At 37.0% G+C, this 22,534-nt stretch overlaps 2 protein-coding genes and 2 long non-coding RNA genes across 4 annotated transcripts; 2 read left to right on the plus strand and 2 right to left on the minus strand.

The window, feature by feature from the left end:
• Positions 1-539: 539 nt before the first annotated feature.
• On the plus strand, positions 540-22,479 carry LOC124351546. Its single transcript, XR_006921447.1, has 3 exons — positions 540-1,105; positions 1,314-1,515; positions 22,300-22,479. It is a non-coding gene; the product is annotated as an uncharacterized LOC124351546 (long non-coding RNA).
• Positions 10,925-12,005, minus strand: LOC124351504. The gene is made up of 2 exons (XM_046801943.1): positions 11,922-12,005; positions 10,925-11,862 (listed from the first exon to the last, which is right to left on the minus strand). The coding sequence occupies exons 1-2, from the start codon at positions 11,991-11,993 to the stop codon at positions 11,413-11,415; spliced, it is 522 nt and encodes a 173-aa protein (XP_046657899.1). The 5' UTR covers positions 11,994-12,005; the 3' UTR covers positions 10,925-11,412.
• On the plus strand, positions 17,313-18,271 carry LOC124351535. The gene is made up of 3 exons (XR_006921446.1): positions 17,313-17,413; positions 17,512-17,597; positions 17,675-18,271. It is a non-coding gene; the product is annotated as an uncharacterized LOC124351535 (long non-coding RNA).
• LOC124351455 (probable myosin light chain kinase DDB_G0284661) lies at positions 18,444-22,247 on the minus strand. The gene is made up of 3 exons (XM_046801940.1): positions 21,181-22,247; positions 20,482-21,112; positions 18,444-20,406 (listed from the first exon to the last, which is right to left on the minus strand). Exons 1-3 carry the CDS (start codon positions 21,384-21,386, stop codon positions 19,327-19,329), a joined length of 1,917 nt encoding a protein of 638 aa, XP_046657896.1. The 5' UTR covers positions 21,387-22,247; the 3' UTR covers positions 18,444-19,326.
• Positions 22,480-22,534: the final 55 nt, after the last annotated feature.

The raw sequence follows: 22,534 nt of genomic DNA on the forward strand, positions 1-22,534 counted from the left end.
ATGCATCAGCACTAATTTCATATAGCCTAATAAGAATTCTCTTCAGAGGTCAGGCTCTGGCTAAAAAACCAACGCAGCTAAGAAATTAGCTGGCTTGAATGATGTCACAGCATAACCATGATAGGTAACACAGAGCATGTGATTTATTAATTACTTACTAAATTAGCTAATAATAATAATACTCATTGGTACAAACTTTTTTACCGTATAAAGTAGAACAAAACTTGGGCAAAAACTCGGATTAGTTCAAAATGAAACGACTCTTTTTCAACGAGGAACAAAAACACAAATTTCCTGTTTGTTTACATCTCGACCTAATCTCGCCAGTCGCCGTTACCGAGATGCCCCGCCTACGTGCTTGTTAGTGTTTTGCCGCCCACCAAACTTTACTCTTCCTTGATTGGCAGTTTGGGAAACTACGTCAAGAGTTTGGGAAACTGAGTGATGTATTATGTATAATGAGTTAAGAATTTCATCAAACTCGTCATGTTAATAATTATAATAATTGATAATAATTACTCTCAACTCATCAATGAGTTTGAGCGTTTCAGTGTCAAATACTCGTCAAAACCGTCAAAACGTTTGAATAAGGGTGATCAATTTTTTAAATGGTTTCAATCGATATCTTAAGTATTGCTAGTTAAAGTGTAGTCTGCTGTGGTTTTCAGACCCGAATGACACGAAGCTGCATCAAAAATTGCACAACATATAAAATTTAAAAAATGTGGTAGTCGTGTCAAATTTGGTCGTGTCTGTTTTTAGAATCGCTTAGTGCACGCCACATGCTGTTTAAAGCAGGTAAATAACACTATAGGAGCTGAAACAGAAGAGTTAAACCTGATCTAGAAAGTTTCTGAAATGTTATTTCCTAACATTTATCACGTAAGCCCCTATGTTGAATGTTGATGCATGGCCGTTTTTTTTCACCATGTACTCATGTACTAACATTTTATTTTGTGCAGATTTTAGGTTAGAGTCAGCCATTGTAACAACTCAGACAACATACAACACAGTGACATTCTTGGTCTGTGGTAACAATAACAAGATATCCAAGTTTTGTTTGCGCTGTACCCAACATCAGCATCAATCTCAGTATCATCACTTGGTAATAATTGTCGTTACTTTTTAAAAACCTGCATGTGATGACCTGATATAGATATAAGGATTATGCATGACTCACATAAATGCTGTGCATTATACAGAAACCTGGAATTCTCCTGTTTGTAAACATTAAAGGATTACCACGGTCTCATTTTCAACTTTTCCTTAATGTTTGTTTCTGTCAATATTTTCTTAACCCATTTTTCATTTAGACAAACTGCATCCTGTTTGAATGGAAAAACTATCGATGATGTTGTTCGAGTTCTTCCCCTTTTCTCCCTTTTCCATGTGAGTGCTGTGGGGTATTCACAAGGTCCTCCTTTAGCTATCCCGCCTGGTGGATATTAAACTTTTCAGCGGATGGATGAAGAACTTCTATGGATGGATGCCTGGCCGTATTTCCCAGGCTTAAAGGTAGAACATAATGTCTCTCTATTCTTCCTTTCTGACTTTTTGGATGGCGTTGATTGTAAATCGTAACATAGTTCGGAGTACGATTATTCCTGATGAGCTTCGAGACTGGAACTGTTTCCTCTTGCCGTTTTTGTTGCCTCAGTCAAGGTTAGGGTTTATTAAATAATTCATTTATAGAACGACTGCGGTCGAGACTCAGTTTTTGTACTCAAAGCTTTGTCTGTGGGTAACCAATCAAATTTTTCACATTTTGAACTTTCAGCACTTCAAGCGAAACTAGAATATTTTTCTAACCAATTTTCCTAACCAAGACGAACTTGCCGCCACACCGGCATTTGCTCGTCAATTCGATAGATGCAGTCGTTGTCGGTTTCCTCAAATCCGGGAAATGCTAAAATCCGAGCTATGATATTAAAAAATAAAATACTCGATGTCGAGCAGTCCTACGGATGTTCGACAGATGTCGTCAGACATCCGCAAAGGAGGGCGTTCCGAGGTCGCCCTAACGTTAGAAGACCTACCCAAATCGGCGCCCACGGACGTAGAACGGACATCCAAGTTCCACTCCGTAGAAATAAATATTTATTTCCTGTCTCTAACTCTTCCTCTAACATTTATTTTATATTTCCTTCTTTATTTCATTTATATGTCATATACAGTACCTACCAGAAGTTTAAGAACAAGTCAAAACAACTAAAATTCCACTAATAAAACCAATTGGTCTAAAACAACCATGCATCAGCACTAATTTCATATAGCCTAATAAGAATTCTCTTCAGAGGTCAGGCTCTGGCTAAAAAACCGGGGAGGAGGCTATGACAATTCGGCCCTTGTCGCGGGATGAAGCTTTTTAGGTATTTCTTCTCGCATACAAGATGCTACGTGGGCGTACATGGATGGATAATCGATCCCTTTGACTAGATATGGTTTTGAGTGAGTTCCTAATCACGATTGAAGTTGAAAATACATTGGCAAATCTTCAGAAAGGTCAACTTCCATCCCGCGCATTTTGTCCATGATGGTGTTCAACATTTCTTCCAAGTTTGATTTCTCCCTTTTTTCTTAATAGTGCTTCATGAGATGTCGCAGTCTGTCAAGAACTTGTTTCGGCAATTTTTCTGCCAAACTTGAAAAATCCCCGTTGAAGCCGCCGTTTTCCAATATGGACCCATTGGTAAGATGTCAACATCCAGTGCAGACCTCCCAACAAATCGAAAACATTATAAAGGTCCATTCAGCCACGGGGTCAAATAGGAACATTACGCGTCATTCTACGAGTTTCTCAGTCACTGGGAATAAAACAGCATGGGAATAAACGCAATGAAACTAAGGAAGTGGCTATCACTTCAAATAAAACATGACAAACTGTTTTTTGATAATACGTTAAACAAATTGTTTTCCTACCTGAGAGTCGGTGTGTCTCACGCCGAAGCCCTGTCAATTCCGTGTGCAACCTACGTCCAGATGATGAGATGATACCAAAGAGATGAGCAAACTGGACTGGCTATGCTCAAAGTCAGCTGGATGAGTCAACTTCATATCCCATAAAACCTGCAAACAAAATATACGAGAAATGAGACCTTTGTCGCAAACCAAAGCCAAGTGAATGGTATGGTTACGCTCCATGGTTAGGCCTACCTTGCACTCGAATTTCGTAGGTCGACGAAGGATCCAACAGAGTCGATAATCAGCACGTCTTATAAGCCAAGGCGTCATAGGAAGAGATCTGAAAATAGTAAAATAAAGATAAGTAAAATGTCAGACGATACGAACTATTCAGTATAATGTTGCAATCTTCACACGAGAAATTTTAACGACTGGAAAGTTTCTCTTCTTCCCATTCTTACATCGCAAAAGTAAAAGGTTCCATTAAAAAATCTAGACACAACACATTTGCCAAACAAATTAAACTATACAGAGCATCTTAGAAGAAGGGAAACAGGGAAATCTTCTTAAAAGGTACCGCGGTATACGACGACGATACGACTACAGCGGATCGCAGTCTTTCTATTCTCGGTCTGTGATAAAACCACGGAACAAAACTATTCCGGCAAGTCACATCAAAAACCAATAAGACGATTTCGAACAGCCGCACCTCAAGTGGCAAATTAAAACCTAGTTTGTTGTCAAAGTCCAAAATCAGCTCATCTTTTGTTTTAGAGCTCCAAACTCGTTCTCCCTTTCCGAATCCTTTTTCAACATTCAAAACGGAGTTCTTGAGCTATTTATGGTGAAACTAAGTTTAATTCTGACCACCAAAGGAATTGAAATGTTTCGTCTTTTCGTCAACTGGGAAGACCTATATACAATGTTTGTTTTTTACTACAAAACCAATAATATATACACAATTTTATAACTTTTGGAAATGGTCAATGACATACTTTGATGACTTGAAGGTGTCTGATTCAGCTTTATCTTTTAGCTCTTCCTCTAAGACAGCATTAATTTCTTCTTTTCTCTGAACACGAGATTGAGTATCTATTAGACTGTAAACAATAGAATAATAAAAATAAGATTACTTCGACAAAAGTTCTACATTGTTAAAAGTTCTACACTAACAAAAGTTCTACATCGACAAAAGTTACCGGTTTCCTTGTGCGCAGATTAAGTTTAGGCTGCGTGACGTCAGACTCCAGTGCATTGTGTGGGACAGACCTCATTTGCAATCTGCAAAAGACAAAACGAACACACAAATTTCCTTTTTTTTCTTGTGGTACCTTGCTTTCTTTTTCGACAATCAGATTGCTGCCTTCCAAGGCATCATCAGTTTTGAAGCTAGAAGCATGTTCCAATATGTCTCTTCTGTCTTCATACGAAATATTATCACTGGTCATTTGGGTAGTGAGCTCATCAGCTGTTTCTCCTTCACCCCAAAACAGTCTCCTTCTTTTGACGTTGTTAGTCTCCCATGAAATTCTCTCTAGAGGGGAACTCATTTTTTTAATTTGCTGAATTGCTCTTTGCAAGTCCAATCCCATAAGCTGATGAATAGCACTAAAAACTAATCCATGAACGCGGGCGTCATCCGGCAGCGAATGGACTCGACGGCGCCACCGACGAATGGTTTTGTAATATGCGAATAATGAAGTTAGCTTTTCGTCCCCCGACCCCACTCTCCGCCTTGAATGACCACAGGGCTTGATTTTGTAAGACGCTTTCTTAGCTGGGGCCGATTTGTTGGCAGATGTTGCGGCTCCAGTGATGAATTTCAATGAGGGAAGATGAATGTGGCACTGCCAATATGGACAGAGGAATATTCCATCACAGTTAGGGAAAACCTCCAGGGAGATCTTTTTCAAGTCAGTCAAATCCAGCTGATAGACAGCAGCAGCTCTGTACCACTTGCGAGGGTTTTGACCCACACGCGCAATCCTTTTTTCCAGAATATGGACTTTACTGAATGGTTTTTGTGCGGCAATCCGACAGCTCTCTTGTCATTTAGAATTCTGCTTTCGTTTTCTAATGGAATTGCAAGTTTTACCGAAGCAATTCGAACCAACTCTTCAAGGACGGCTGCTTCCAATGTCGTCTCCTGATCTGGAAGCATTTTCAATGGAACTGGTAAGTCATCACTGTTCTCTGTTGAATCTTTGTGGACTATAGACTAGACACAATAACCTCTAAAACACCGACTTTTAATAGATAATGTCTGAACATAATTACCTCTTGATCAGGATTCTCATCTTCAAGGATACAAATGCATAATTCTGAAGGATCCACTGAACTGTTACCTATGTCCAATGTTAACGAGTTCTTTTCTGATCCTTCATTTTCAGGGCATTGTGTGGCACAGACCTCATATGCATACTAAAAACAATAGAAATAAAGGATTATTGATAAGACACAACAGAAACAAAAGTTTCCTCATTTACTTATGGAAATGAAGCACCTGCATCAAGGTGCATCAAGGTGCATCAACAGCTTGCATTGCTATCTTAGATAAAGTCTTAACATAATAACCTCTTGATCAGGATTCTCATCTTCAAGGCTAAAACTAAGGAGTTTACACATTTTTTGTTTACCCAAGCCGTGCTTTAGAAAAGGTGAAAAAACTCTCCATAGCAGTGTCGTAATAATATCCGCTGTTAACAAAAACCGTGCTAGCTAAAGCCTAAAAAAATCACCTAGCTCTTTAGGTATTTCGTTCCTAACGGACATTTGTTCGTTTAAAATTCCCGTTGGTTCAAAATCCAATTGCTGTAAAAATAGAATTAGCAAATTATCAGTTTTAAGTAGGATAATATTACAAAGAAGCACTTACGTCGTCGATTAACTTATGTCCGCATAGTTGTTGGTTCCACACAAAGTTAGTGATGTCGTGTTGTTTGCTAATGTTAAAGTTGCGTTTCAAAAAATCGTTCAGCCCGTGTCGACAACTCAGACTCCAAGGCATCATCACAGAGAACTTTTGACCTTATTTCGCTCATTTTGCCGGGCGTGTGCTTTGTTGGGTCCCCAAATGAGTAATCTGAAAAGACGGACCCTAATCCAAATAGAACAGTCAGTCAAAGAGGCAGACTTACCCAATTTGACATTACCAAGGTATTCGAGCTTTCGCAACTAGAACAAGAATTGATAAATGTCCGAGATGTTTTGTTGCTTCCAAAAACAATTTCTTGTTAAACTTGTACTTAATGATGCTGTCCAACTTATCAAGCCCTTTAAACAAACTTTGCTCAAATTACGTCAAATAACATAATAGAGAAGGGTATAGGTTGTCTTGCTCGCTGTTGTTTTCTGATGTGATTACGTTCGGCCTAAACCTTTTATTTAAGGGGGCGCTAGAATCAAACTGAAATTCTAAAGCATCATAATTTTCCTTTTTGACGCCAATTGACCCATATTTGCTCAAGATTGAGGTCTTAAAAGTTAAAACAACGAAAGTGAAAAGAACAAGTCAATAACAAGGTCTTTAAAATAACTGACACTTCAGGGTATTTCAGCAAATTGTCGCCTTTGAATAAATACATTTTCGTGTACGAGTAAATTTATTGCAGTAACGGTTTTTGCAAGGGAAAAGTACGAGTAATTAGCTACCAGCCTGTCTCAATTATGGTCGAATAAAGATAGTGACTGATGAGTACCCCTTCCCTTGTTTGCGAACGCACTATTGCAGATTTCACCATGTTTTCTTCGAGTCTGTTTTTCCCCCGTGCATTTCTTATGGGGAAAAATGTTTTCTCGCGAAACTATTAATTGTAAATTAACAGTTTGCACTAGGATCTCGGGAAAAATTTTAATGGAAAGGTACGCAAATAAGCTTTATTATAGCACTAATTAAAAAAACTTTATGAAAATACGTCAAATTTAAATATTACCCCTAATGTTAACAGTTTTAGAGAGGAAATAAATCCACAGCATAGAGTCAGCCCGAGGAAAGAAAAGGGAGAAAAGGAAAGTATGAAAATAAAGGGCCATTCTGTCCTCTTCTCCCTTTTCTTCCCTCTGGTCGATTCTCTGAAAATAACTTATTTTGTGAATTTCTTGAAAATTTTTATGTTTCGTCACCTTTCTTAATCAGGATGGCAGATCAAGAATTTGATTGTGCATAACCAACTTGCTGGAGGGATCGATTATGTGTGTTGCTCCCTCAACATCAAGAAAGGAATCAATTACACAAGCTGTGAGATCACACTTGAAAACATGGCAAGTAAATGCCATCAATTAGTTTTACCACGTATTTTGAGACGTATTTTTATAAAAATACGTCAAATTTAAATCTTATCCCTAATGTTTATGGTTTAAGACACCGTATCCACATAGAATCGATCCGAGGAAAGAAAAGGGAGAAAAGGAAAGTATAAAAATTAGGAGGGACCATACTTTCCTCTTCTCCCTTTTCTTCCCTCTGGCCGATTTTCTGAAGATAACGAATGTTGTGAATTTTCTTGAAAATTTTTAGATTCCGTCACTTTTCTTGATCAGGATGGCAGACAAAGATTTGTTTGTGCATAACAAATTTGCTGGAGGGATCGATTATGTGTGTTTCTCCCTAAACATCAAGAAAGGAATCAATTACACAAGCAGTGGGATCACATTTGAAAACGTGGCAAATAAATGTCATCAATTAATTTACCATGTATTTTGAGACGTATTTTTATGAAAATACGTCAAATATAAATCGCATTTCTTATGTTTACGGTTTTAGAGAGCAAATTCACATAACATCCGGCCGAGGGAAGAAAAGGGAGAAAAGGAAAGATTGCAAATATAAACGGGGGACCCATACTCCTCTTCTACCTTTTATTTTCTGGCCGATCCTCTGAAGATAACTAATTTTGTGAATTTCTTGAAATTTTTTTTGTTTTGTCACCTTTCTTGATCAGAATGGCAGATCAAGAATTTGTTTTTGCACAACAAATTTGCTGGAGAGATCGATTATGTGTGTTGCTCCCTCAACATCAAGAAAGGAATCAATTACACCAGCTGTGGGATCGCACTTGAAAACATTGCAAGTAAATGCAATCAATTAGTTTTACCATGTATTTTGAGACGTATTTTTATGAAAATACGTAAAATTTAAATCTTATCCGTAATTTTTACGGTTTTAGAGACCGAATCCACATAGAATCGGCCCGAGGGAAGAAAAGGGAGAAAAGGAAAGTATGAAAATAAGGGGGCCATATACTGTCCTCTTCTCCCTTTTCTTCCCCCTGGGTGATTCCCTGAAGATAACTTATTTTGTGAATTTCTTGAAAAATTTTATGTTTCGTCACCTTCCTTGATCAGGATGGCAGATAAATAATTTGTTTGTTCATAACAAATTTTCTGGAGGTATCGATTCTGTGCGTTGCTCCCTCAACATTAAGAAATGAATCACTTAATTACACAATCTGTGGCAACACACTTAAAAACATGGCTGAATGCCATCAATTAGTTTTCCTAGATTGACATCCGGATTTATAATGTGGAACGGTAGTTAAAAGAATATATTCTAGGTGACAAAAGTTTGAAAGATACTGGCAAGTAGGTGATAGCTTAGTACAATTTAGGTATTTCAGTTTACATTACTATTAGTCCTGTCATTTTTTATTTTTTTCAAATAAGTTTGTGAAGATTTTCATTCCACCGTTAGATGCTGCTATTGCTTATTGGGAACACTTTCCATGTTGTAATAAAAAATGTTCTCGTGGCAGTCACAAAACGTATGTCTGATAGTTGGAGGCTACATATTTGGTTATCATTTATGGTTACTACCTACATCTAGATTCAATTGGTTTGCTTAATTCTATGACAGAACATTATGTCCAATTTCGAGCTTTGTAAGTTCAAAATGTTGTGGAATTTTTTAGATGAAATAAATCATTCGTGCAAGTCAAATTCGCCGTTTATTTACCCAGTTGTATCACATAATTTCACTACTTCAGATTTGTAAACATTTATTTTGTTAGGTATCCATTTAAGAATCTGTCTTCAATATAAGAATTTGTTGTTTGCTAGAAGCTAATATTGTTTTATAGGCCTATTGCAAGCCTAACTGGCGAATAGTGAAGTCACATAACCCACTAAAAATAATTGTAAACATCTAAGAAGTAGTCTATTTGGAATCACAACCATGTTCGTACTGGGTGAGCCACTAATTTATAGATGTGCATCGATAATGTTTTATTGTTTTAACATTTATTTTAAAAGGTTGCCGAAGAGATAATAATCGAGCTCAACTAAAGGGACAAGCTGCGCGTTGCATTATCGTTTGTGCTTCGGATTCTCGTGTTTCCATAACCCAAAATAGTAAGAAAGAGGAAACAGGTTTTCTAATCAGTCTGGAGACATTCTTTCGTTTTCACTTCTTGTACATTAAGTAAGGTCCACCAAATTCCAGTTCCAATTCCGAATGTTTCTTGAACTTAGTCAGTGTTGATCTATTGAGTATTTCAAACGTACCCGCTTTTGCGAAGAACATTTTTTCGTAAAAAAAGAAAACAGATGAAAAATGAATGGGGATTTGGTCATGGCTGATCGTGGAATTACTATTCACGAAGCAGTTGCCTTACAAAATGCAACTCTTGCGATTCATTCTTTTCTTGGTAAACAAACACAGATGCCAAACAAAGAAGTTGAGGATTCGAGAGGACTTGCAAGAATAAGAATACATGGGAAAGCGAGTTATAGGTGCAACCAAACAAAAATTCAGTATTTTGCAAGGTCTTATTCATCGTTCGACTCTTGCAATATGTAAAGATGATACCTCCGCAATCATTGATAAGATAGTAATGGTATGTTGCACGAATTACAATCCATGTTCATCAGTGGTTCCTCAATTTAGTAATGTTACCCTAACCTGTGAATGAATTAAACAAACAGTTATTGGAGTTATTGGGAGTTATTGGTTGTTGGGATATTGGTTATTGGAATAAATATATTTCCGAAGCTACGCTTTCCTGGACTTCACTTTAGACCGGGGGACCCTTTCATATAGTCTAGTAGCCAGCAATATGAAGCCCGAGGTGCAGAGAACTCGTATACTTTGGCTGTAATCCGCCAGGAACGCGAGGGAGAGTGATTAAAAATGGCGACTAGGCTGGGTGGGAAACTGGTCAAAATTGCACTTTACTAGATTGAGAATAACTCGGCCAATCTAATACGGAATGTAATTTCCTTTTGGATTGGTATTGAGGGATGGCCGAGAAAACGTTTGGAAGAATTTGTTGTTTTTTAAAGGTTAGCATTTACCCAAAAAGCAATACCAAAAACCCCCAAAAACTCTTAAAATTTGAAAAACCCAAACTTTAACATTTAATATCTCCCGAACGGCAGGAAATATTTAAATTATATAAAAACAGGTGAATCCGGAGTAGAAAACCGGATATGCCCGAATTATCGCAGATTTTTAGGTCCCATAGTGGAATGAGAAAAAAATGGGGGTCCATGAATTTGGTGCGCTTGAGTGGTGGATTTCTTGTTAAAAAAGTAAAAAATCGGACATTTTGAATTTGTTCCAGCATTTAAAAATTTAAGACATAGATGGCACCACTTGTTAAGTAAACAGTGACTAGACTGATCCTACCCTTTATAATGACTTTGTCAACTAAACTTAAACTAACTTTAAATTCCAAAGGTGCCCAAGGGTCTTTATTATTTCTAAGGGTTCATTTTAAAAGGACTATGTTTATATTAAGCAAACAAAATTTGTATGCTGATAATAGCCCATGATATTTCATATTGTTCACGACGGAATCGTGACTTTGGATTTGGCGCCCTATCGTTATTTGTTTATTTTTTCATTTTGTCTCTCCAGAAGTCAAGACAAGTAGAAATTTGTTTTGTCTCCTCCCTTCACAGTTTACATGTTCTAGGTGGCGCTTGATCACCCCTCCTCAGCGCCCTTTTCTATTGTTTTATTTCACCCTACCCCTACTTTGAGGCCTAAAGAATTTTGCCTTTTTTTCACCATTCTGGCCGCAACAGCGCTTGCCGTTGGTCAGTCTCGTCGTATGGTTAAATTTATTAAAACACAGAAGACAAAAAAATTAACATTAACTTGTCTTTACATCAAAACACGCATCGATCAGATAACAATTTGAAAAAACAATGCAAAAGTTAAATTTAAACCACTAAAAACGGGTTCAATGTCAAAGCTAAAATTTAAACAAATAAAACGGGATCAATGACGCTTGGGAGTTGGGACATGTAAAATTCTTCAATTTTACAGACGTCTCCCGACAATAATGTTTCTTCCGCTTTCGATTCGTCAGCAAGCCGTACTTTGGATCGCCTTTCCTTCAACTCTTTCTTCCTTTTGAAAAATGCTGATCTTACTATTATTATGCTATATTATTATCTTACTTCTATCGTAAAGTATAAATAAAAATATGTATAAAAATATAAAACCATCTAGAAAGAAAAAATCTGGTCGTATGGTTCAGACTAGATACGTTGTACAAGTAAGGGAGGAGGCTATGACAATTCGGCCCTTGTCGCGGGATGAAGCTTTTTAGGTATTTCTTCTCGAATACAAGATGCTACGTGGGCGTAAATGGCTGGATAATCGATCCCTTCGACTTGAGATGGTTTTGGGTGGGTTCCCAATGACGATTGAAGTTGAAAATACAGTGGTAAGTCTTCAGACAGGTCGACTTCCATCCCTGCATTTTTTCTATGATGGTGTTCAACGTCTCTTCCCCTTTTGATGCCTCCCTTTTTTTCTTCGTAGTGGGTCAGGAGGCGTCGAAGACTGTCAAGACTTTGGCTCGGAAATTTGGCCGCCAAATTTGCGAAATCCTCATCAAAACCATCGTTATCCAAAATGGAGATCAGCTGATCTTTTTCTTCTGTGCTCCAACCTCGCTCTCCCTTTCCGATTCCTTTTCCCACCTTCGGAACGGAGTTCTTTAGCTGTGTAGAAACCTTCAGTGGTGAAACTAGGTTTAATTTTTACAACCAACAAAATTAAAATGTTTAATTACCGGTGCTGTCCTTGACCGCAGATTGCGTGTCGGCGTCACGTCTACTGAAGTGTCATCTGAAGCGTCAGCCATCTTCAGACAAAACAAGAAAAAATTAGATTAAATTTAAGACAAAAGTAATAAGAAACAAAGTAAACTACCAAAGATAAGAACAGATCCCAAGCGACAAGAAGAATTATATTCAAGCCAAGTGGTTGGCTGGCAATCAGATTGATGGCACAGTGAACCTAACGACAAAAGGAGTGAAGACTCAAGAGCCTGCAACAGGGTATGCCCTCTTTTCATGCACTTCTTTGCTTACAGCACGTAAAGTTGGTTGATCAGTTACGCCCTAGAAATGGGAAGATTATAATGGTAAGAACAAGTCAAAACAACTAAAATTCCACTAATAAAACCAATTGGTCTAAAACAACCATGCATCAGCACTAATTTCATATAGCCTAATAAGAATTCTCTTCAGAGGTCAGGCTCTGGCTAAAAAACCAACGCAGCTAAGAAATTAGCTGGCTTGAATGATGTCACAGCATAACCATGATAGGTAACACAGAGCATGTGATTTATTAATTACTTACTAAATTAGCTAATAATAATAATACTCATTGGTACAAACTTTTTTACCGTATAAAGTAGAACAAAACTTGGGCAAAAACTCGGATTAGTTCAAAATGAAACGACTCTTTTTCAACGAGGAACAAAAACACAAATTTCCTGTTTGTTTACATCTCGACCTAATCTCGCCAGTCGCCGTTACCGAGATGCCCCGCCTACGTGCTTGTTAGTGTTTTGCCGCCCACCAAACTTTACTCTTCCTTGATTGGCAGTTTGGGAAACTACGTCAAGAGTTTGGGAAACTGAGTGATGTATTATGTATAATGAGTTAAGAATTTCATCAAACTCGTCATGTTAATAATTATAATAATTAATAATAATTACTCTCAACTCATCAATGAGTTTGAGGGTTTCAGTGTCAAATACTCGTCAAAACCGTCAAAACGTTTGAATAAGGGTGATCAATTTTTTAAATGGTTTCAATCGATATCTTAAGTATTGCTAGTTAAAGTGTAGTCTGCTGTGGTTTTCAGACCCGAATGACACGAAGCTGCATCAAAAATTGCACAACATATAAAATTTAAAAAATGTGGTCGTCGTGTCAAATTTGGTCGTGTCTGTTTTTAGAATCGCTTAGTGCACGCCACATGCTGTTTAAAGCAGGTAAATAACACTATAGGAGCTGAAACAGAAGAGTTAAACCTGATCTAGAAAGTTTCTGAAATGTTATTTCCTAACATTTATCACGTAAGCCCCTATGTTGAATGTTGATGCATGGCCGTTTTTTTTCACCATGTACTCATGTACTAACATTTTATTTTGTGCAGATTTTAGGTTAGAGTCAGCCATTGTAACAACTCAGACAACATACAACACAGTGACATTCTTGGTCTGTGGTAACAATAACAAGATATCCAAGTTTTGTTTGCGCTGTACCCAACATCAGCATCAATCTCAGTATCATCACTTGGTAATAATTGTCGTTACTTTTTAAAAACCTGCATGTGATGACCTGATATAGATATAAGGATTATGCATGACTCACATAAATGCTGTGCATTATACAGAAACCTGGAATTCTCCTGTTTGTAAACATTAAAGGATTACCACGGTCTCATTTTCAACTTTTCCTTAATGTTTGTTTCTGTCAATATTTTCTTAACCCATTTTTCATTTAGACAAACTGCATCCTGTTTGAATGGAAAAACTATCGATGATGTTGTTCGAGTTCTTCCCCTTTTCTCCCTTTTCCATGTGAGTGCTGTGGGGTATTCACAAGGTCCTCCTTTAGCTATCCCGCCTGGTGGATATTAAACTTTTCAGCGGATGGATGAAGAACTTCTATGGATGGATGCCTGGCCGTATTTCCCAGGCTTGAAGGTAGAACAAAATGTCTCTCTATTCTTCCTTTCTGACTTTTTGGATGGCGTTGATTGTAAATCGTAACATAGTTCGTAGTACGATTATTCCTGATGAGCTTCGAGACTGGAACTGTTTCCTCTTGCCGTTTTTGTTGCCTCAGTCAGGGTTAGGGTTTATTAAATAATTCATTTATAGAACGACTGCAGTCGAGACTCAGTTTTTGTACTCAAAGCTTTGTCTGTGGGTAACCAATGAATTTTTCACATTTTGAACTTTCAGCACTTCAAGCGAAACTAGAATATTTTTCTAACCAATTTTCCTAACCAAGACGAACTTGCCGCCACACCGGCATTTGCTCGTCAATTCGATAGATGCAGTCGTTGTCGGTTTCCTCAAATCCGGGAAATGCTAAAATCCGAGCTATGATATTAAAAAATAAAATACTCGATGTCGAGCAGTCCTACGGATGTTCGACAGATGTCGTCAGACATCCGCAAAGGAGGGCGTTCCGAGGTCGCCCTAACGTTAGAAGACCTACCCAAATCGGCGCCCACGGACGTAGAACGGACATCCAAGTTCCACTCCGTAGAAATAAATATTTATTTCCTGTCTCTAACTCTTCCTCTAACATTTATTTTATATTTCCTTTTTTATTTCATTTATACAGTCCCCTCCATAAGTATGGGATCACCCCGCGCCGTTCCACACTAATTTTCCGGCCTACGCCAGCTGATAGAGGTTGCAAACCCTAAATGAACTCTTCTGTAGTCTCTTATTTCAGAAACTCGGGAAACGAATAAATCTGGGAAAATTCGAAAATAATTCATATCATCATGAAAAACTGACAGTTAATTTATAAAAGGGAAATGTAAAAAGGGTTTGAATATAAAAATTCCTTCTTAAAAATTAAATATATAAAAAGCAATATGAAAAGCCCATTTGAGCCATAAGACAACACGGCCGGCGTCGGAGTGATCCGATACTTTGTGCGCCACTTTTCTAGGCATAAAAAATAGGGGAAAAAATCTTAAAAAAATTCAGACAATAGAAAAAACGTAAAATGACATAAATCCCAAGTTTGGTGAATTTATGTCATTTTTTCGATTTTTGCCACCCGAAAAACCCATATGAAAAATACACGCCGCCTTATGGAACGGCGCGGGGTGATCCCATACTTATGGAGGGGACTGTATGTCATATACAGTACCTACCAGAAGTTTGGAAACGCGCGAGAGGAGCGGAGAGAAGCTTATGTAAAAGCCGATTTTCGCCGCGTTCCCAAAAAATCGAGTTTTTGACGGAGGGTGTTGAAATTTTTTTGGAAGTAGCCATAATAGTTGGCTTCTTCCTGAATTTTTTTCAGATTTTTATATCTAAGGGGAGGGCATCTAAAAATGGATGTAAAAGTTTGGAAACACGCTGTAGAAGCGTATTAAAAAGTGGCTACTTTGCCGCTCTCTAACTAGAGAAAAAATAGCCCTACAAAGACGCCAAAAAAAGCAAAATAAAGAACTTCGTTAGTTCTATGACAAGCGTCATTTTCAATTTTTTTGAGTTTCATTTAATATAATAAATTTTTATTTGAAAATTAGATTTGTCATTTTTGCCCATTTCTCCCCTTCTATCCCACCCCGCGGTGTTGTCGCGATTTCTCCTTTGTTTCATTTTCGTAGGAAGGGTAAATATCGCCTACTAGAGCAAAGGCGAAAATTTCCCACCTCGGAAGGTCCTTAACAATATAGGGTGTGGGGTATAGGGGGTAGGGTAGTAGTAGCTAGTAGTGAAATTCAGAGGGTTTAATGTCCATTTAGTTATCCTTTATACGTTTCTTCCCTGAATGACCAATCGTCACCAAATTTTGTACATGATTCTGTCAAAATTTGATACATGTGACACTATGACACAATGACACTATCTTTATTTTAATTATTTACGAATTTTAATATAGGTAGCCTTGAAGAAAAGTTATGGTTCATTATTTTGCAGCGGAACTTTGATTAGTGCAGGCGTGGCGGCTCAGTGTTTGGCAAAGTAAATTAGGATTGTCATGTATTAATTTTTATCTCTTTTATATTCTCGTCCACTTGACACTTGCAGAATGTCTTTGTATGAGTTTTCTGGTGTGACCGTATTGGTTGGGATGTTTTTGACGGACAAAACCGACGTCATGATGACGAGGAGGATAAGCAAAATGTTTCTTCACAGCAAATACAATTCTGCCACCTATAAGTAAGTTGCTACAACAGGACGAAAATTTTAAAATTAATCTCCAATAATTTTTTGTTTTCGACTTGGACTAGGCCAATGATATCGCCATCATTTTGTAATGGACTCTCCCGTTGTTCTTTCCAGGATTGTTGAACCTGCTTGTTTGCCACCGGCGGCCAGTTCAGACCCCAATCAGTATACAGACCCCGATCGACCCCAGTCGACCAAGATGCGATTCTTTTGGGATGGGGAGAGCCTGGTAAGAAAAGATCGGAAACTCGTTGTCGGTTTTGTTTATGATATACAGTAACATCGTCCAACATTGAATGCAAGGAGAATCCGACCTTTGGTAAATTTGTTACGTACACAAACACTGTATTACGAGTAGGGGAGACCGGGGCTATGCGGGACACGGGGCTAAAATGTACAGGGAAGTTTTGATATGTACGATTTGTTTTAAAATGCTGAAATTAATACAGCGTATTGTAAATGATGTTTTTTTTATCCTCTAAACTTTTTTTCCTGAATTTCTGATTAATTTTGCGAGTTTTTTGGTAAAAACAAAAAAATTAGAATCGGATAAAAAATTTTTGACGTTTAGTTTTAAATTTTTTTTATACTTCTATAAATATTTTTATAAAACCCAGATAACTATTTGATAGGGTTTTCTTTCTAGTTTAAGATAGTATTTTTATTTTATAAAAAATTTGTTTCTAAGTATTTGATAATTTAGTTTATTTGATGTTGTTGGGGTCTGGGTTAAATGGTACAGCCATCTGTCGCCAAGTAAACGACCAAAAAAGATCGAAAAAAAAACCTCTTTACTTTTTTTATTGTATCTCCACTTATTCTCAAAAGAATGAATAAAATTACAGTAATTCTGAAAGAGAAATGAATTTCCTTTTCATTAGTGCGTCTTTCAATATATTTAATCCATCCGTTGCAGAGAAAAATGGTGTTCCGTTTTGCCCCTGGCTCTGTTCCGTTTAACCCTAAATTTTTTTTTTCCTTAATTTTTTTTCTTTACATTTAATTAAATAACTATTACATAGTTTAACGAAAAAATATGAAACAATAAGCTAATGTAGAGAAATGCATGGGAATCACTCCTATATTTTTATTTTAACTTAATTCTGCTATTTAAAAAATTGGCAGCGTAAAGAAAAAAAGTGTCCCATATAGCCCCGGTCTCCCCTACTAACAAATACACATGCACAGTAAGTAAAGGATTCTCTCTCAGCAATCAAACCGAGTTGTTCGTGCTAAAGCAAAATTGGGGTTCGATTTAGTAGAATGACGTTGGCGGTCCAGCGCAGTCATCCTCCCATCACCAGGGGCCTGGACCATAGTCGGAATCAACAGCTACACCAAGGGTAAATGTCTGATTACATTTAGTTAAAATGAAATAACCATTTTGTTTAATATTCTAATGTTTTATGACATATTGCATGTCCAATGGCCTAAAAACCAGTGTGTTGCGTTCAGGACATGGATTGAATAATACCTGACCATGGCTTAAAATTTTTACTCCAAGACGACCAACGTTAAACGACATGAGTATGAAATAATTCAAACTCGTTTTTTCAGTTTCTCTATTCTTTCAGAAACTTATACTTTAATTCGATTTCGACCAGTCTTAATTTCTCGTATGGCCAAAGCCCTGTCCTCGATGTACACGCCCGTAAATGCTTTTTCACGTGATGCCTCAGTGTCAGTGTTAGTCTGATTCTTCATGAAAGCATTGTAAGTGTAAACTATGTACAGTGTCGTGCAAAATAAAAAAACTTCCATGGAAAGTTTTCCAAACTCTTTAATAGTTTATTGTCGGACTGTGTACGAGGGATAGGTGAAAAGTAACCAAAGATATCGCTGTATATGCCATCCCAAGGTATTTGAATGCCATCCCAATAGTAAAATGCGTTGTACGTACATTTACAGTGTTGCTACTAATTTTTCACGTCTAATTACCTTTTAATCCTTGATAGTATTGATAGAATTGGGAGACATTTTAATTTGGTATAATTATAGAAGGGAATTATACGAAATCCAACGTTGGTGGATCAAGGATAAGTACAGCACACACCATTCACAGAATAAAGCAAGAACAAAAGACGACAAAAAGCGTAGGGCCTACGCCATTCCTAAAACAACGGTGAAAATATAATCCGTCCGTCTTCTTTATATAATTATCTCGTGATCAATAAAAGAAAACAAATCACAGCCTTCACTGAACTTCTATCGATGTGAAATGATTTGATATCTTATTTGACTTGCCTAGGCAATTCTCTAATAATATAACAAATTGTAAAAAAAAAAAAAAAAAAATTAAAATCGTTGCAGATCAGGGAAGTAAAATTCACGTTAGAGCAAAAATGATTTTATTTTATTTTCAAAGGGAAGTTTAGAATCATAAAAACATGAATCGTAACTAAGTCTAAGTCAAAATTTTCAACAGTTAAAGGTTTGTCTTGAGCGTCTTGGCCGATACCGGAGGGCAGGTCGATATCTCAAATGAAATTAATTATGGACATTTGCCAGTCATTTCCATCTGGAATGCGCTCACACTTTTGTCTCCGTTCAACACATATCGCCTTTGGCGACCTTAATCATTTCCTTGATGTCATTCGACGCTTCATCTTCACGCAGATGATTGTCGGTAACTTGGACGTACATTTTAGCGGAGTGACAATGCGTCTTAGCGCAGGATTCTAACGTCAGTTGAAGCGACTCTTCCAATTTATTAATTGCGATGGCATTTCTCTCCACATTTTTTACTTTGGCTGAAAAGTCGGTCATCTTCCTTGGAGATGTCACCAACTCAAAATAGAATCTTGTTGTATCAAAATAACGGCGCATGCACAAACATGCAATACAGTATGTAACTGCAAGATGTATTTCTTCAAGGATTGCGCGAGCGTTTCATTTCTGTCTAAAGTTTTCTTCTCGTCAACTCGCACATCTTTCCAACTTATTTGAATTGTTTCAATTGATGTTTTTTCTCTATTTCGGGCTGAGGCCCTTTTCTTTAATTTTCTTCAACTCGTCTTTGGCTTCGTCCAACATTGGTCGAGAATGTTCAAGCGATTCTTCTTTGAACTCGTAGACGAGAAATGCCAGCCAAGCATCGCAAACTTCCTCGAAGAGTTCTGCAACATCGTCAGGCGCTTGTTTGATTTTATCCAGTCGTCTGCGCAATAAATCCGTATCTTCTTTATATACAGGCACCTCTCCAACTGAACTGGCGGCCATTCGTTATACTGTAGGTAGCTGGTTAATCTGGATGTTATTAAACATGAAGTAATTGCAAGATTTCTTTGCGATTTTTTTTTAAATAATTTCTCTGGAAGTAATCACGCGTTTCTTCAGTCACATTGAATCCACTCTTGATTAAAAATGTTATAACGACAATACAATTTTTGTTTTTATAATTTGCGCTCAATAAAGTAAGAGCATTTTTTCCGTATTTATTTTTGCAATTGATATCGATCCCATTTTCAATGACAAGTCGAATAATGTCAATTAAGTTTTCCTGTTTATAATTTTCGCACAATAAGGTGAGAGCATTACTTCCGTATTTGGTTTTTGAATTGATATCGATCCCTTTTTCGATGAAAAATCGAATAATGCCAATTACACTTTTGTTTTTATTATATGTGCACAATTTAGTGAGAGCATTGTCTCCGTTGTTGGTTTTGAAATTGATGTCGATCCCATTATCAATGAAAAGTCGAATAATGTCAATTAAATTTTCCTTTTTATAATTTCCGCACAATAAAGTGAACGCATTTTCTCCGAAAATGTTTTTGCAATTGATGTCGATCTGATTTTTAATTAAAAGTTGAATAATGTCAATTAAATTTTCATTTTCGTAATTTCTGCACAATATTATGAGAGCATTATCTCGGATTCGGTCTTCAAAATTGATATCGATTCCATTTTCAATGAAAAATCGAATAATGTCGATAAAGTTTTCACTTTTATAATTTCGGCACAAAAAAGTTAGAGCATTATCTCCGTATTCATTTTTGCAATTGATATCGATCCCATTTTCAACGAAGAGATTGAGGATTGCCAAAAAACTTTGGTTTGTATGTTGTTTACGATTTTTGCACCACAACAGGAGAGCATTTTTATCGTTGCTATCAAGTGAATTGACGTTGGCTCCGTTTTTTATCAAGAGACTAACTATTTCTACAAAATTATCACTTATCTTTTTGCTGTTCGCTAAGCGCAATAGCGGTGTCAATCCATATGGGTCTTTGACGTTGAGGTCCACACCTTCTTGAATCAGTTTTCCTATATCTTCCACGCTTGGATTCCCCTTTGCAATTAAATTGAACATCTGCTGAATTCTAACGCTTGAATTCTAAAAGAAACAAAAGTGGTTAATGCATAATAATAGTTAAGAATAAAAACGTTTACGTGAAGTTTTTTGCCTTACCCTCAGGATGTTTGTGAGTTGATTAACGACAACGGACGAAGTAATTCGAATGCTTGGTTCTTTTTCTAACATTGCAGTGATTATATTATTACAAATTTTTCCCTTTTGTACTTCGGTTCCCGTTTCCGGAAGATTGGCTGGTTCATTTGTTCGTAAGTTGGTTTGAATTTGATGACTTGTGGTGCCAAAGGGATGAACTCCTCCCAAAAGGAAATAGCCAAAGACGAGGCCTTCTGCGAATACATCGCTCTGGACGGTTCCTCTTCTCTGAGCTTCGTTTTCAGTAGAACTGTCCTCGTCGAGTAATTTCAATATTTCCGGTGCGAAATAATCGTATGTTCCTGTAACACCGCTCATCGAGAAAGTTCCCCTTTCGTTGACTTGTTTACTGTAACCAAAATCTGCCCACTTCATCACCACTTCTTGGGTTGCAGAATCCAAGCTGATGAGTACGTTCTGTGGCTTGATGTCGCGATGGACTAATCCCATTTGATGAATGTACTCGAGTCCTTTAGCCAACTGAAGTAGGACTTCTGTTTCTGTTGGCATTGGGCAGCGGTATTTTTTCGGGTCATTTTCTTTGAGGAACAATTTTTCCAAAGAGGCATCACACAATTCAAGGACGAAAATTCTATGATAAAATTTGTTTTCGGATAATTTAAGAATCCTAATTAGAAAACTGTTTGATTTTTTAAATACTTGAAGTCTTGGTCCTCCTGCACGTGAAATAATTTGATGACGTTTCTATGACGCAACATTTTCAGTGCCTTCTCTTCTTGTTCCGTTGTTGCGGCATCCCCTACAACAATTCGTTTGACGGCTACTTTAGTTTCACCCCAAACACCTTCATAAACAGTGGCAAAACCTCCCTTTCCTAAAACCTTTTGACGATCAAAGGTCAACATGGTAACAAATGAATTAACTGGCCAAAAACACTTAAATTTAGGTCTACTTTCGCTCAACTGAAGGGTGTGGTTTTTGATGCGAGAAATATATAACAGCTTCTATATGACTTGTAAATTTAATCTAGTCATAAAAAAAACCTTTATCTGATTTTTCGACGATGATTTGATATAAGCACATAGTCACGGGTACATAGGCTGTTTTGTAGCCACCTTTATTATCTTTGTCTATTTTTAAAATCGACTAACTCGATACCTTCCTTCAGCCATTCCGTCATTGATAAATGAATGATAAGACATAATTTAAATTTTGTTTTGTCTCAGCAAGTCATCAGCAGCTGATTCTATATTGTTTGCGGACTTTGCGGTCTCTATGAATGCGCCCGTGAATTCGTTTGACGGCCACTTGAATTCCACCCTAAACGTCTTCATAAACAATTCCGTATGCTAACCTGAAACCTGCACGATCAATGGTCAACATTCTAACAAATGAATGAATTGTCTTTTTTTTTTCTAAAAAAGAAACTCAAGTTAATTTGCTTAACGTTTAACTGACAGAGCGAGAAATTTAACCCCCCAAAAAAGTACAATGCACTTTTTTTTAATAATAAATTTGATAAACATAGTCATCATGAGATAGGCTAGAAATAAAAAAATGTTTTGCTTTGTATAGCTTGACCGTTTTTATCATTGCAGCCGTTATACTGGACACAAACGTGCATCATTTTGTAATTTTTTTTGTTGTATAGCAACTAATCAACAGTTTCTGTAATTTTTGTCCATATAACGACTATCTAGTCTATAGTTACTTTGCTCCCTCGGTCAATGTGAAAAATACAACATGTTTGTGTTGGACAAATTTTTGTAAATATTTAAAGTAATGTGTAACTGTTATAATTTTTTGTCAAATTTTTAGACGCCCTCACTTTCCATGTAGTGAATAGCATTTTGGAAAACCATCAATACCAACAATCCTGATCGGAGAAGACTGAAATAGCACAGCAACAGTTGTTACAGTCACGTTGCTTGTTTCTTTGCTCACGTAGCCATCGGCCTACCAGTCCCGCCACGAAGCTGTACTTCCCATCAAGTTAAAATACTTATCATGTTAAAATTGGAATGTTTATTCAATGTTTATTTTTTCTTTGATA

Source organism: Daphnia pulicaria, chromosome 1 (assembly GCF_021234035.1).
Source record: "Daphnia pulicaria isolate SC F1-1A chromosome 1, SC_F0-13Bv2, whole genome shotgun sequence".
Classification (NCBI taxonomy): Eukaryota; Metazoa; Arthropoda; class Branchiopoda; order Diplostraca; family Daphniidae; genus Daphnia; species Daphnia pulicaria.

Bases quoted from the DNA above. Each gene is read 5' to 3' on its own strand.
- LOC124351504 (XM_046801943.1), bottom strand. From the start codon at position 11,993: ATGGCTGACGCTTCAGATGACACTTCAGTAGACGTGACGCCGACACGC. The intron at 11,863-11,921 runs GTAATTAAACAT...TCACCACTGAAG, and splicing joins TGCGGTCAAGGACAGCACCG to GTTTCTACACAGCTAAAGAA.
- LOC124351455 (XM_046801940.1), bottom strand. From the start codon at position 21,386: ATGTTGACCTTTGATCGTCAAAAGGTTTTAGGAAAGGGAGGTTTTGCC. The intron at 21,113-21,180 runs GTATTTAAAAAA...ATTTTATCATAG, and splicing joins CAGGAGGACCAAGACTTCAA to AATTTTCGTCCTTGAATTGT. The intron at 20,407-20,481 runs GTAAGGCAAAAA...TGTTTCTTTTAG, and splicing joins AACTCACAAACATCCTGAGG to AATTCAAGCGTTAGAATTCA.